We start from the raw sequence: 16,649 nt of genomic DNA on the forward strand, positions 1-16,649 counted from the left end.
GACACACTTGGTCCCCAACTCTAAATCATCTGTGTAAATTGTAAACAGTTGCAGTCACAATGCTGATCCCTGCGGCACATCACTAGCCACTGATTGCTGACTAGAAAAACAGCCATTTATCCCCACGCTTAGCTTACCTGTTGCATGTACTCTCGATACTAAGCTAAGCTGGAATGTGTGCTCTGAGGATGCTGTAAAACATTTTCTGGGAGACTTCATGATTGGGCAAAAACATAGTAGAGGGAACATAATGTAGAAAAATGTGAGGTTATCCAGGTTGGTAGAAGGAACAGATGTGCAAATTATTTCTTAAATAATGAGAGATTCAAAAGTATAGATGTGCAAAGGGACTTGGGTATCCTTGTCACTGAAATCAAGTACAGCAAACCTTAATGAAGTCTAATGGAGTTTTAGCTTTTATTGCAAGAGGATTTGAGTGCAGAAGCAGTGAAGTTTTGCTTAGATTGCATCTGTAGTATTGCCTGCAGCTTTAGTCTCCTTATCACAAGAAAGATAATATTGCCATTGAGAGGATGCAATAAAGGTTTACCTGCCTTGTACCTGGGATGGTGGGATTATCCTATGAAGGGACATTGGGCAAACTGGGTCTATTCCCCAGAATTTTGAAGAATGAGAGGTGATCTCTTTAAAACCTGCAAAATGCTTGAAGGGATAGACATGGTAAATGCAGGTCAGATTTCCCCTCAATGGGGAGACCAGAATGGGGGGTGGAATGTGTGTGTGTGGAGGGAGCAATTTAAGAAGGGCCAATAATTTAGGACCAAGATGAGGCAAATTTGTTTGTTTTACTCAGCGAGTGGTGATTCTTTGAAATTATCTACTTCAGAGGGCGTGGAAGCTCAGTTTTTGAGTATATTTAAAGTAGAAATTGAAAGATATCTGATTACCAATGATGTAAAGGGGTATAGAGGTAAAGTGGGTAAAAGGCATTGAGCGATCAGCCATGACGGGCTGAATGGCCTCCTGCTATTCCCATATGCTTATGTCCTTCCTATGCCGACGCAATATTGTCATCTCTTTTTGCCAAATTTGCTTTAAATCTAGATCTTCCGGTTACCGACTGTCCCGCCAGCGGAAACATATTGGTACGGACTATATTCAGTATTTTTAAAACCCGTGCGTTTTATCCCCAATCTTTATCAATCGACCAAGCTAATATGGCCTTAGTTAATCTTAAAAGTTCACAATAACAAAGAAACCCAGGACAATTAAAGTGTATCTTTAACCAAAAACACATTCGATCGTATCGAGGTCACAGTATATTTGAATTCATGTAAGTTGTCCTCGTTGTGTTAGGGAGCAGGGCACATAGAAACATCTGCAGGTGAATAGGTTGAAAGAGCACACAGAGAGTCGTGTGAAAGCATTGAATGATTAGAGCACGGAAGGAGCCAATTGGGCCGTCGTGTTCATGCTAATTCCTAGTTCCATTAGGTCATATTTTTTCGGTTCGTATTTGTCGTTTATTAAATATGGGGGGAAGATGACCAAATGCTTTGACTCCGCAGTAAATGGTGGACGGACTAGTAATGTTATACTGAACTACATCGTTTACAGGGTAACTTTGCACAAAGTCAAAGCGAGGATACAAGAAAGATGAAATTAAAAGTCTGCTCCCCTGTGATAACATTTGAAGGCGAGCTGCAGCGATAGCAACTGCTCCTTCATTTTAGTTCAATCGTGAGATCGCATCAGTTCCTACAAAGATAAGTTGTTTCAAATACTCCCCTCCCTAAAAAAAAACTATTAACGCTGGAAATGTCTCACGCTCGTCTTCGAATCTCGTCCTTGTGGGCTCCTAAACAATAAACAGAAAAATCGACCAAAGATTGGGCACACGAATGCCTTTTAGGTTAAGAACAAAAAAAATCGATTTTTGGTTTAACACAATCGCCGGATTTCTGCGAATAAAGGCCAGAGCATATTTTCCTGTTGAAGTAGATTTGAAAATAAACACGACTGACCTCGACGTACCTAGTTGTGAGGCTACAGGAGGTGGTCCTGATGTGGAAACTTCGAGATTGGAAGTGGGTTATTTTGATTTTTGCAAAGAAAAAAAAAAATAGCAGTGCTAAACTTAGCGGAGTGCCAAGAACGGGATGGGAAGGAACATGCTTTCCAGTGGATGGAAATACAGAAAGGAGAGCAGTTAAAACTCTCAGAATAGCCCGCACGACTGAGAATAATTCTGTCCAAAGGTCAAAGTTCAAGATATTCTAATTTCAGGCGCTGCACACTTCCAGCTTTTACCATTTTAACAGAATGATTTTAACTAACTGGGTTTCAAATTCAAAATGAAATGCTCCGTGACAGTGAGTAGGTACGAGTCTATCATTCCTACTGAAGCCGGTAAATGTAACCCTCTGGAGCCATGATGAGACTGCTTAGAAGATATCAGAGGATTTCGAACAGTATATAGCGTACTGTGTCACATACAATACGAGAAAGGAAAAATACACAATTCGGAAATCATTCCAAAGGTACGTGGGCTCCCCTTGACTATCGGTTAAATAATATGCCAGGCCTTTTTTTCAATCTTCAATGCAGAAACTGAAATAATTGACAGAAATAATCAACGATGTTACCATGCATTTCAGGAAACAGAAGAAAATGATCTGGTTCAGTTTGGTAAAAAGCTTCGAGATAAATGCGGTTCCGTTTATATAATTACCAGACATGCCAATAATTTGTATTGGTGCTTCGTTTTTTAACCAGTTCCCATTTATCGAAAGTCAGCTTCGAAACTTTACTCGATGGTAAGAGGTAGCTTAATGGTAATTTAATTACCGTGCGCTGTGTAATAGCGTGGCGTCACATTGTTAAATTTCAACGTGTTTGAACGGAGCCTGAAATCTTGCATTTTCATTGATATTTAGAAAAGAAAACTTGGGTCAACTAAGATGGCACATATTTAAGAGCCGCTAGATTTCCAACATACCTTTCTTCCTATGAGTAATTGACTGGGCTTTTACTGTAGTAGTAATAGCTGCAAAAGAACAGAAAATTTAACCACTGCTGGGAACGGCTTATGCTTCTGCTAGTCGCTGGCTCACAGCTTCAAGATATAGAGTCGACTATTAGTATTCATATTTTTTAGCTTCCGTAACGTTTGAGAGGAATTCAGTCAAAGAAAAAAAAGGCTATGATAAGCTATTTCCTCAATTGAAGGTTATTAATGCTACAAATAGTTTACAAACAGGACCGGCAGTATGATATCAATGGTTGCTGTGAGGCAATATTGCGACCATGTGCAATATCACCCGTTTCCTACAGGCGGCGGTGTTTTACCAACCTTTCCAAAAAAAGCAGACGATTGGTTTAATTTTCACGTCTTGCCCTTCAACTAACCTTTGCTTTTGTAGTTTGTGTGTAGATGTAAGATTGTATGGAATGCACAGACATCAAATAAATATTTCGCTAGAAATCTGCTTCTCACAAATGATTCCGATGTTTATTTAATAAAAGTACACGTTGATTTAACGATTAATCGAAATTCGAAACTGATTGGGAAAATAAGTTTTAAATCGAATATTTCAGAAAGAATTGAAAAAGTGCACGCATTCTGCTATAAGGTAACTTCGTCCCGAGTTCATGGTGCTATTTGCTTTAATAAAGCAGACACAATGCCCAACTAATATTTCAAATCAAGTGTGGTGAAAATTGTCTTCAGGACCTTGCGATAAAGTAAAGTAAAATGTATATACTTTTCGAAAATAACAACAAGGTTGCTCGTTCTTTTCAAAATGTTGGTCAGTTGGAAGAGTTGTAAAAGATTAGAGCATACCCTATTCATCCAGAGTTTGCAATAGTGATCATTACTTGTTGCAAAATGCACGCGTAGTGTCCTTTAAAAAATGCGGTACAGTTGTAAGAGGACACCAAATTAAAGTTATGATTTTCCATGCAAAATCAATGCAAAATGGTGTTAAAGTGATCCGCAGTTTGGATGCCCCATTGGTATTGATTCAGAACTGACAATGTATGGTAGGAGCTCAGTTGACAATAACACTGTAAAGAGCATGTAAACTTCCCAATCGTCTCAATACTCCACAGGTATAATGGTAATTTGGGACTCCAGCCTAAATCTAATTTAAAACGGCGCCTTAACCTTTTCGGCTGCTCGATGACGCTGGCTAGTTAACACTTTAAATACAATTGCCTCTCTCACATCTGAAAGAAAGAGTTATTGAGCATCTGAAGAAGTGGCTCATTTGTCTCCTTCCTTTCCCCTTGTAACCGCCTCTGCTGATTTGTCCGGTTTCTTCGCTGTGCTACCGTGTGGAAGGGTTCTTTGTTCAAAGGACATGCAAGATTATTGTAAACCACACACCAGCTACAATTCCCATGCAGCATAACGCACCTGACTCATTTATACACCTACATAACCGAGTCAAATATTCCAAAAATGTACTGTTTTGAAACCAGGAATTGATGTTTGAAGGCAGTTACAACGATGGGGGTAGTTCAGAGACAATTTTGAACTCATACTTTTATTAAAGCAAGGCCATATTCTCACGACCCTTCAAATGCAATGCAGGCATGGTGGGGCAGACTGTACCGATCTCACATTAATATAAATTATTCGGGTTACATTAAATGTTCATAACTGTGATAAATCAGTATCTAGGGAGTATCATAATAATCAGAGACTCGTCAGGTGCCGCTTGACTTGTTTGAGTCAAGGTGCTGATTTGTTACCTGTCATTTTCTGGTCTTCAGCATTTTTTCTTTAAAAAGAATGTGGTCACTGGTTTAAAAAAGGGTCTTAAACGAGCTCCCGAAGATAGTGCTGAGATTCGACTTGCGCCTTTAATAAATAAACAACGCGCAAAAGATTGGCTTCCTGCTTAAAAAAATATCAGTCGCAACGGCCTTTTCTTAAGTTAAACAGAGCCCAACAGTCAAAGGAAATGCTCTAAAATTAGTATGTGAAAGAATAAATGCTTGTTTTAAAAGGTCCATTGCTTATATACACACAGCCTGCCTACATACGGCAATTGTCCTTCCAACACGCGTTATTGTGAAAGGCTAATTTTGGGTCACGACTAGATGTTGTTTTAAATGTATTCGGATGGCAGTGGGTATAAAGACATAATCACGCGACTGAGACCTGGAAACCATCCCGCAGAAATAACCGGCATCTTCTTCGCGCTCCTTAAATCCTATGTGGCATGGTCCTCAACTGTAAAGACTGAACGCCAAATCGTTCTTTCATCGCTAAGCAATGTTTTGAACTCCTGTTTAAAACATTTAAATATTTCGTAATAAAAATACAGAAAAAAGTGCTAGCAATATTCAGCAAACCGGGCAGCATCTGTGGCTTTTCCTATTTCAGATTTCCAGAATTGTCAGCATTTCCTTTAGGAAATAGTTAACATCGCGGTTAATCAAAAATAGTGCGTCTGCTCATTCGAATGAATAGGCAAACATGCATCAACTTTATAAATAATTATAAACATTTCTACTTTACAGAATCTATTTAGTTGAAAAGGCAGTGGACTTTATTGAGAAGACGTTGGCCAGATAAACAAGACCATTATGTAAATACAGTGCGAAAATCTCAATGATTTTATTCTAACATGATCGATGTAAAATGATTATTTATTGACAACAGTCTAACAAAATTATTTTATTGGCCAATCATATTTTGGAAGCGGACACGAGGCACAAAGGCCTTAAGACAAGCGTAAACAAGACTTTTCTGGCGTGATTGGGATGGTGCAGCACTTATCTTTCATCAAGCTTATTTGTAAAACAAGCAGAGAGAGTAAGGCACCGAGAGAAGTAAAACTATGAGTTAAAACAAAAATCCTCATCCCTTATCGTTAGTTTCCAGAACATATGACAAGGGGTTGGATTTAATATGACCGAAAACTGAAACTAACGCTCGAGTTGTGAGTTTTCCGGACTTTTTATTGGATCAAAGAAGGACCGGGTTAAAATCGCAGCCATGCCACATTCGTGTAAACTGTAACATTAGAAATCGAAGTCAAACATTTCCGAAATGCACAAACAAAAAAAAGTTGCAACAATTCAGTAAACGACGTTTCACTTAACTAAGATGCTTTTTATTAGTGTTGATATGAACCATTTCGTGAGCGGTATCCCTTAACCGTCAAGCACCATTCATCAAGTTTGATTTTTCGAGACTCGCCACAATCTTGAGTAAAGATATTAAATTTGTGTGCCTACTTGTAAGACACACATTTTCGCTGCGCGCAGTGAGCATACGACAACCATTGCAGCGCTAATTGCCAACTTCAGATAAAGCAAAGGAATAACTAAAGTGAACCGTCTTTTACAAACATTGTTACATCTCAACAGCAAGCTTTCGGGAGTACAGTCTGCGCGGATTATTTATTATTCCGGACGTTTACAGATTCGACCAGACTTTTGGTCGTTACTTGAGAGAAAAAAAAACGTGCAAATTTTTGATATAGGAAAGAATGTTAGTCAAAAAATAAAACATAATTTGTCTTGTTGTTCACAATTCACCGTGAAAAGAAAAAAAATGCATTTACATCGGAAGTATCGTAAGGGCTGAAATGTCAACTGAAGCTTTTTAACAGCAGTTGATTTGACATTCCAATGCAAGAAACGCAACCATAACATTGGATTTATCTTATTCAGGGTCACTGCTTCAGATTTTGATTTGCTTTTAGGAAATAATCCACAATGGCCGAAATACTGTCGGTGGGTGGACGGGGGTTTTCCCCTGCTTTGGGGTAAATGAAAGAGCTCTGGTTGGAGTCTCACTCATTCCGAGTCTGCAGTTCCACGGCTTGAACCGAACCTGAAACGATTGTTTGAAATAAAATGTGAGGCTGAGGGGCTGGCCTACAACCTACTACTCCCCACGAATACCAGTCAAGCTGAATGTGGCGTATCTGAATTTTTTTTTGGGGAGGGTGCAAGTCTCAAAAAACGGTTTACATTTAATGGTTGGTTGTTGTTTATAAAATAAAGCGAGTGACAAATGAAAACAGATTGAGTTAGCTCTGTCTGCTCTCTTTGTCTGTAACCTAAACACTGGCGGGCTAATTTACTCTTTTATAAATTGACACGGGTACACCTATTCACCCGCTCAGTTTCTATTAACATTGCAGTTGATCACATCGGACGACGTGGAAGAGGAATAGGCGCGGGATCTCGCTAACTTAAAGTGAATCGGGCAAAGCACATAACTTGTCAATTCCGTACCGGTATCTTTGATTGTGTTCAGTTTAAAACGAAATAGTTGCGATAGGATTGTCGCCTTTCCTGATCAGTAACTTTTGCGACAAACGCCGCTTATTCCTGTTAAACAAATTGTGTGTGTATATGTGTGTGTGCGTGTTTATTGTCTGCTAACTCTCCGTTCTCCTCGATAAATGTTTCAATCTCTGGATTAACAGAAAGAGCTAAATTGGAGTTTTAGAAGGTTTTAACCAAAACTTCATGCCATCGCCCGCCAGTAAACAATCTCCTGCATTAACTTGTTTCTGTTCGGACAAACGGAAGGGTTGGGCGGGGGATGAGGAAGGATGAAATAAAGGAAGGAAAGAAAGATGAAAGAAGGAACGTACAGGGCGGGACAGAAAAAAAAACTCGTGAAACGAAATAAAATGATTGACACCGGCGCAGCACTCGCCTAAGGTGTTTAAAGACGGCAACACAAATTACATTTTCTTCCCAAAATCCAGATTGCACATTGCTGATCCTCGGTTTCAATTCAGGCTAGGGCCCTTATTAACGAAGAAAAACAAACTCTCTGATTTAAGGGGATTTGAAAGGTTGGACCAATTAGCGGCTGTAATTTGTGCTGCGTTTGTTTTAGGTGAATGTGTAAAACCTTGCCACCTGAAAGAAAATGTCATGCTGTCACTGGGACAAATAGAAGCCAGCTGACAACACACACACACACACACACACAAATACTCAGACACACACACACACACACAAAGACTCAGACACACACACACACACACAAATACTCAGACACACACAAACACATACAAAACACAGGCACACAAACAGGCAAGCAGATATACGACATGACCACAAAAATACTCAGGCACACACGGACACAAACTTTGACATCTAAGCACACGTACAGACACGGGCACACACAAACACAGAGACACGGACTGATATTAACACAGGCACACACACGGAGACAACAGCACTTAAACTCCCGCAATAAAAGACTCTGATATGGTAGTGGGATTTAATTATTTCCAACTATTTTGACGAGGCTGGTGTGGGGTGGGGTGGGGTGTGTTATTTTAAACGATTCTTCTTTGCGCAGGTGCCAAAATTGCTGGTTTCACTTTCACGCCCGTCTAAAATATTGGTCTGACTACTTGTATAGATTTATTTTTTAACCCGGATCTGAACAATAGCTGGGCTGACAGACTGGTGTATCCGTAAGAGAGTATGCTTTCCATCACTCTGTCTCCGGGTGTCTGAGGCCGGCAGTGAACTGTGCATCCTGAACTGCCATCGGAAACGATTACAGTTGACGGGTCTTTAAATGCACCAGATCAGAGGCTTAGTCTCTTGCATTCTGAGCATAATTCTTTGACAGTTCGTTTATATGAAGGATTCGGACACCAGTATTCACGTTTGGTTTTTTGTTTCTTCGAAATTAAATGCGTGGTTTAACTAGATCATTAATTAAATGATTCGAACATTTCTATGATCTATAGTACGCTTTCTATTCAGCCCAAGGTTGAAGAATCAATCAGTCGCTGCTATTTGATCTGCATTAGCGATTAATGATGAGTTGCCTATTCTCGTGTAAGATTATTAATTCAGTTTGGATACTACGATCTTTTTTAAAAAAATCATTCACAGGATGGGGGCATCGCTGGCTAGGTTAGCAGTTATTGCCCGTCTCTAATTGCCCAGAGGGCAGTTAAGAGTCAACCACACTGCTGTGGGTCTAGAGTCACATGCAGGCCAGACCAGATAAGGATAGCAATTTCCTTCCTTAAAGGACATGAGAGAACCAGATGGGTTTTTCCGACAATCGGCCGTAGTTTCACAGTCATCACTAGACTCTTAATTCCAGATATTTATTGAATTCAAATTCCACAATCTACCGTGGCGGGATTCGAACCTGGGTCTCCCGAATATAACAATCCAGACTTACTACCACAAGGCCATTGCCTCCCCACTAGAGTGAAACCGTAATTCGGACTCAGTGGCATTAGTGCCGGAAGAATGCTGTTCTAAACAAATTTCTATATTTTAATTCAAATTTTAAGAACATTTCAGTTCTAAGATCAGAAGTAGAAATTATGTATTTTAGTGTGTACAATGTGTTTTTGCAAAACCCAACTAATACTTTTAATTCCATGTTATTAGCCGGGCAGGATAGTTTGTTCAAATTTAAAAGAAAACATCTATATCAAAGCGATTAACATCATACCTTCACGACAGCACATGCAACGCGATGATCTAAAATAGATTCAATGCTGATAAACTCCATAGCACATATTAATCGACGTTAGCAGCTCTGATTGCCTCCTCTTTCAGATTTGAAAGGTTACAGTCCTCTAACACGCAAAAAAAATCGACCATTTCGCAAGAACGCACGGCATGTGTCTTTTGACGTTTGTCGCATCCCTATTGGACATGAGCAAACTTGACCAAAGTTTTAATTGCAGGCAACCAATATTCTTGCAACCAAGACAATGCCAGTTCATGGGAAATACACTACATAAAGGTACAATTATATTAACTGTAGCACTACATATTTGGAGAAAATTGCTGGCTAAGGAATACGATCCGCTTTATTGACCTTGTAAATAGCAGCATGTTGGCTATCAAAGCGATAAAGAGACGATTCAGCCCAGAACGTTTGATTTTCGGAAGTACAACACAGACAAAACCCGGAATGCAACAATAATCGTACAATTGCATTATCACAACAATGAATCAAATGCTACCTTTCGGTTAAACAACAGCTATCTTTATGCCACAACTCCGCTCGCTACGTAGAAAGAATCAGAGTAGCGCTCTGCATACTTTACAAGATTTAGTATTCAGGCCAATCTACTTCAGCAGAATAATAACCCCCGACCTTCAAGTTGGTTACTGGGAACAGAATGCAGAGTAGGTTTTTTTGTTGTTGTTGTCTTCTTCGTATCACCTGATTAGAAATGAAACTCCGGAAGTTAATAATAAGTCGTCTCTCTCTTTGAGATTTAACGTGAATTTTCATTAAATAAACCTGTCAGTTCTCTCACAAAGCTGAATTTGAAACCCGACTGAACGCCCGTTGTCAACATCTGAAAAAAATAAAAACGTTTTACCTTAATATGTTTCCGGGCGGGTTAGAAGAGAACATTCAATGGGCCACGCCAAACATCCAATAAAATCAACATGTATTGTTTGCAAACGCCTTGGGACCCTATTTTGTCTATCTCACAACCGGAACAATTGCATACATCTTCCTACATCTATTGAAACCTTTCGTTCCCATTTCCCTCCGCGTGTTGTACTTTTACTACACTTAAAGCACCACAGAACCTTCAGCAGTTTTTTTTTCAATATCTGGGCTGGCATAGCCTTCAATCCGATCATTGGAGTAAAAGAGGGCGAAACCCCGCAAATAAATCCTGCTGCAGACCGATCAACAGTTCAAAACCACACGGCCCGTGAAACAACATAATGCAGAGTGGAGTACTATTTGGAAAATTGAATCGTCTATTCTATACAATCCACGACAAATTCCATAAAATACTAAACCCTACAAAACAGTGTACTTTCTCTACCATCCACATACATACAGTTTTTGGAATCCTACTGTGGAACTACCTGGGAAGTTGACTGGATTCTTTAAAGAAAAACTATTTCTATCAGTAAGTACTCTCAGCGCTATAGAGGTGGTTAAGCTACGCATCTGTCTATATGAACACACACTTCATACGAAGCTCTGTGAAAAAAAAATTCATAACGAATTAGGATTGTAAAACCAAAGGCAAGGACCAATGGACAAGTTATTGCTAACAGTTGGCTCTGAGGATTTAGAGTGCATTTAAGTCACAACTTTATACAGTAATGCCTACAATCGTAAACTTGCATCCCTGTATTTGCTTAACAATTACTTAGAGACAACCCGCTGTATTGTAAACGAGTTTAAACTAGACAATTACCTGTAAATTAGACAGCTTACATACAAAAGAAAAACACTTTCTGGGAAGACCATGGCAAGGCCTCGAAAAAAAGTCATCCTAAATACTTTGCTTAGAAGATTCCACCATCGACTTACGAACTTGCTTTTCAGTTCGACTGAAATCTCACCGATTTTAGCCAACAATATATGTCATCCTATTTGTCAGAATGGCTTATACAGTAAGAAACAGCCAGGAAGACTGCCTGGTGTATTAAAGGATTAAACCCCGAGGAGTAATGAATTTTTAACTCAGGAACATCCTGTGCATTTGAGGAAGGTGTCTGTCCGCACCAGAGACAGATAAAGCACAAAGGGAGCACGAAAGCTGTTCGATGGCAGTTACTTGTAACTGTAGACTCCTATGAAACTGCCAAGATCCTCTGGCAAATCCTACAAGCTTATGTGTGCGGGAACCCCAACATTCAAACCCAACACAATATATCAAATTCAAAAGAATCAGAACAGTTATTGGAAGCCGCAGACTAACAACAAAAAAAAGGAAAGATTTTATGACGGAAATTTGCTCCAAGTAAATCTTGTGGACTCTGGCCCTGTAATAATAGGCTTGACATTTTTAACACAGTCGAATCATACGTTACATAATGTTGGATAATACGACTCAACACTAAATTGAAATTACAATTCATTACGCGCTCTTAGGGATGCATGAAGATTATATATTCCATTGAACATTTATACTCCATTGGACTCATCGCCTACGTTCTAAAGTGAAACATGAATGTTGGGCCTTATTTTAATATAATTAATTAGACCTATCATTACTGCTCTTTACAATGGGTGACACAGGATCAAAGCACAGAGAAATGAAAGTCGAGTCCATGGAAACTAGTTTTGCATTGAATCGCCATCCGATCGTTTCATTATAACGACACAGTCTCTTTCACTGGTTGACAACTTCCCTACTTTAACTCACTGCAATATGATGATATTTTGCAGTACGTGACTAAATGCACAAGGCCCCGACTGGAACCGAAATAATACCAAACCATATTAATACGACGAAACCATACTTTATTGGCTGTATAGCACCAGAAGAGGCCCCGCGATCATGGAAGGCGCTATATAAATGCAATGTTTCTTTCTTAATAACGGTTTAAACAGGGTTTAAGATTAACAAATGTAGCTAACAGCAGTTTCTTATTTCAAGTGTGTAACATAGCAGAATAAGCGAATTTGCAATTGATGTACCATCAGACAACTACACTGCTTCGTAAAAAAAACAAATTCCTAATTGGTCTTAATACTTAATGCTAGTTTCTGGCTCGTATGTTTAATTAACTTTTGTATAACAGATACGTGGAGAGGAAGATACGATTAAGGGGCGATCATTATTGAAATAGCGAATTCATGGTGGAAGACTGAAAAAAAAGTTGACAAATCATCACATTTAAACAGCGATCGTGGAAAATAGGGGCTTTTATTAAAGAATACAAATCTAGAAAAGTACAAGTAGGAAAGTGCTATACATTTGAATTGGTCCCAAACTGCAGAACGAGCGTAGCTACCAACATGCAGATCTGTTACAAGAGTTTTAACATTCTTTAACAACAAAACACGGACTAAAAGCTTGCTTAAAATTTGTGGCAATAGTTCTAAGTGGAATAATTTCGTCAAGATGCAAATCCACCTGATTTCTGATGGTATCACATTTTAAAAAAGTAATTAAGACGAGGGAGAAAAATTAAGTTCATCATCAGGAGACGTAATATTATTTGGACAGAGCTTGGTCAGACTTTTTTTTAAAAAATTAACCATAAATCTACAAATGTTCTTATAGATAACAAATAGTTAACATACACAAAACGATAGTTCATTCCCCAGCTGGGTAGCTCTTTTTTTTAGTGTTGTAAAGATAAAAGTTCAAAACACTTACACTACCTCGTGGGATTCACCACTGTAATTTTGGCACAGTTTAAAGAGAAGGATTTGGGGACAAAACAATGATTTAGTGATATCTTGCTGGTGTTTGCTTTAAATGTCTATCCTTGTGTGCAATGCGCTGTGTTTACTGTCGTGGTCCCAGTAGGAACAGTGCATCATGGAGAGGTCTGCAGGCTGCCTGGCGCAGGGGAACTGCAGGCCAGCTCCATTGCTGGAGGAAGGCGGGGGAGCAGGGCTGAGTTGCTGGGGATGGGGATGGTGATGGTGGCTCATGCCGTTATAGGAGTTCACCATGCTGGGCAGGGCCATGCTCTGCACTCGCGAATAAGGGTTGTAGGACGCGTGACCCGAGAGTCCCTTCACATTTACAGAGCCCACGTTACCAGTGGCCATTTGGCAAGAGGCGTAAGACATCGGCGCAGGCGGCTGCCCGAGAGGCCAGGAATTGTTCATGAAACTCGACTGCAAGTACTTGGGGGGCCCGATGTAGCCATAGCTGTCACTGGCGAATAAAGCCGTCTTGCTGTGTTGGAAATGGGTGGGGGGTGGTCGGAAAGGACGCTTCATCCTTCTCCTCCTTCTGTAGTTCCCCTTTTCAAACATATCTTCACAAGCCGGGTCTAGAGTCCAGTAATTGCCCTTCCTCTCCCCGCCACCTTCCCTGGGCACTTTGATGAAGCACTCGTTCAGGCTCAGGTTGTGTCGGATGCTATTTTGCCAGCCTTTCTTATTCTTCTCGTAGAAAGGGAACTTGGTGATGATGTACTGATAGATGCCTGATAGAGTCAGCCGTTTCTCGGGGCTCTCTCGGATAGCCATAGCAATGAGGGCCACATAAGAATAAGGCGGTTTCTGCGTTGGATCGGGTTTCTCCGCAGTCTTGTCCGGAGATGACTCGCTCTTGACTCGCTCTTTGGAGCTAGACGTGGAGATGTTGTCAGTCATCAGGACCATAGTGTCATCCTCGGGGTGCTGGTAGGTGGCCATCGTGAAAGCGAAGTCCTCGCTTCCCACTCTTCCCGCAAGTACAATGTCGCTTTCCGAAATAATTGCACTCCCGGCGCCTATAAAAGTTGCAGTACAAGTTCCTTGTTGATTGAAGTCCCCAGTCTGCACTCGGTCCAAAGTCTGGTTCAAGTTCGTGGTCAGTTTTTTTTTCCGCAGTGCAAATGTAATGAATGCTTGGTTACGAGTATGTTACTGTGATTGTACAGCCCAAACTGCGGGTCTCTATCGCTTTAAGCCGTGCCGTTTTCGTCCCTTTGCCCAGAGAAAAATGCGTCCTCCTATTCGTGAATCGCTCAGCCTATACACTGCTCCCGTTAAGTGTAACTGATCACACTTCCGCTTGCGTCATTCCCTCCCCAAGCCACCCCCCTCCTCATGAAATATCAGGACCTCACTTCCATGTAAATATCCATTACATCTAAGTGGGACGGACTATTAGGGCGGCTATTCTTTTTGAAGTTAAATTCATGGAAAATATAACAACTGCTTTTAAATATATAAATATACACACATATATATCAGGACAATTCTCTTATTTTTACAACCCACGCAACTGTAGATTAAAATTATTATAACCGGGGAAGGGAACTCAGCACACACCACTGCAAGGAAACGATATCGACTCCCAGATCCCCGGGGAAATCCGTCAGGTCCTCTCGAGTCACCGAGAATTACAATAATGCAAGAATAATCACATATTTCCAATTACCCCATCACATGCCTGTGTGCAAGAAGTGCACAGGTCTCGAAACGCAGTTTGCATTGTTCTGCAATACGTCCTGTTCTGGAGCGACAGTGATCTTATTTTTGAAATGAAGAGTTAAAGAATCAGCGGTTCAGCTGAGTGTTACATGTGTCACTGACAATATGGATAATGAATGGCATTTAGAATCTGCAAGGAAAACCAGCAAATCCAGTTTGCATTGAGTGAAATCAGATCACATGGTAGCATGAAACTAAATGAACCATACGGGGCACGAATAACTTGATTTGTTCACACTCTGTGCAAATAGCAGCTTGGGGAGGGTAATAACCAGCAACTGTGAAGTGGATCCACGGTTGTCGATTTTACAAACAGTCCCCCTCCCCCTCCCTACACAACTATCATTGGAGTAAGACTTTTTTTCTGGTGGGGAATAAATGGGTGAGGGGGTGGCCGACCACCCAAAGCGTCAGTGTCTCTGAGGCATTTCCACGCCTCGGCCCAGGGCAGGTGGACCAGCATTGTTCTGTGTGTCATCACCTCGTTCAGATTCCCCAGAGTAGATTCCGCAGCTTCAGCTCCGAAGCATCGATTTTTTTTCTCTCCCTCCCTCTCTAAACCCCACTCCCAGTGTCTCTTTTTTTTAGAAAAAAGAAGGAAGCAGTACTGGCAGAGGAAATTCTGTTATTCGAGGTATTTCTCTCTTTTGTTAATACTTTGATGGTGGTGGGTGTGGGTGGGGACAGCAACTTGCTGTGAGCGCGGCTCGTGGGAAGCCTCAGGCATATCGCGGCGGTTTGACGAGTGAATGAACCCTCAGTACACGCTCGGCGCTGTTCCACACTGCTTCAGCAGCAATGATAGCAGGGTGGGGGTGGAGGGTGTGGGGAATCAGGCGGCAACGGTTTTGATTTTGGTATGACTTTTAGTGCAATTACCGCGACAGTTGCTCTGATCAAAATTCAGCGGTTAGTCATTTAACATCACAACAAACTTGACCAGTACACACGTCCGTAACGTCTTTGAGAACTGACTGATCGTGGGACGAATAATCGAAACCATTGCAATCACATGTTCTATCACACCCCGCCGAGTGACTAAAAGGCTCTCAAAGGATGTAACCTGGGGGATTGGTGTGTGGGTAAAAGGGTGGGGGTAGGGGGAGAGATGGTTGGGGTTGAAGGGGGGAGGCACTCTTGGCATATTTACGCTGACTGCAGGCTAAAAGGAGAAATTATAGACAGTACCAACACCTGGTGGTCTGAAATCGGTCGTGCCTTTCTGTTGTTTACTAATGGTACTGTCAGTACACCTGAACAGCAGCCGCCGTTAACGTTTTCTTCAGTGTAGGTTGAACAGTCTTCCCTAGTCCAAGGATAATTGCGTCTTCACGCTTGCTCGGGTAACAAAGCGCTGTATCTTTTTAAGGAGTGGATGCCTTGTTAGCCGTTTTTATGTGGATTTTCAAACAAAAATAGTTGAAATGCAAACCTTATGTTAACTGCAGCTGAGAAAATATGTAACGGGAAGGAGGAACTGAACAACTCGTTCAAGGCAGTAGCAGGATGTGTCTTTGAAGATGCCTCTGTGGGTGAAAGGGCACTATCCTATTGTTAGGGGGACACTTTTCCAACCCTCCTGGTTCCGGACACCATTACGGTCAGACGCAACCCTGCCCGCCAACATTCAAAGAAAATAAGCCAGTTCGGTGCGTTAGCAAAAAGCTTTAGAGTCACGTTACTGCTGCCCATGTCATCGCAAAATAAAAATCTTTCTATTAATAATCTTTCGAGATGTATTTGAACAAAAACCCCCCACCAAAGCTGCCATACAGCTTCTGCCGTAAACTGATCA

The 16,649-nt window shown here is 40.9% G+C and overlaps 1 protein-coding gene and 1 long non-coding RNA gene across 2 annotated transcripts in view; one reads left to right on the top strand and one right to left on the bottom strand.

The window, feature by feature from the left end:
• The first annotated feature begins 2,132 nt into the window (after window positions 1–2,132).
• Window positions 2,133–16,649, top strand: part of LOC125484678 — a 71,996-nt gene continuing 57,479 nt past the window's right edge. Inside the window, exon 1 of the long non-coding RNA XR_007263497.1 lies at window positions 2,133–2,501. This is a non-coding gene — a long non-coding RNA (uncharacterized LOC125484678). The remainder of the gene's footprint in view (window positions 2,502–16,649) is intronic.
• foxl2a (forkhead box L2a) lies at window positions 12,602–14,405 on the bottom strand. The gene has a single exon (XM_020514460.2). The coding sequence runs from the start codon at window positions 14,069–14,071 to the stop codon at window positions 13,175–13,177; it is 897 nt and encodes a 298-aa protein (XP_020370049.1). The 5' UTR covers window positions 14,072–14,405; the 3' UTR covers window positions 12,602–13,174.

This window comes from Rhincodon typus, chromosome 13 (assembly GCF_021869965.1).
Source record: "Rhincodon typus isolate 14 chromosome 13, sRhiTyp1.1, whole genome shotgun sequence".
NCBI lineage: Eukaryota > Metazoa > Chordata > Chondrichthyes > Orectolobiformes > Rhincodontidae > Rhincodon > Rhincodon typus.

What these genes read in the sequence shown, in the direction of transcription:
- foxl2a (XM_020514460.2), bottom strand. Translation starts at nt 14,071, where the DNA reads ATGGCCACCTACCAGCACCCCGAGGATGACACTATGGTCCTGATGACT.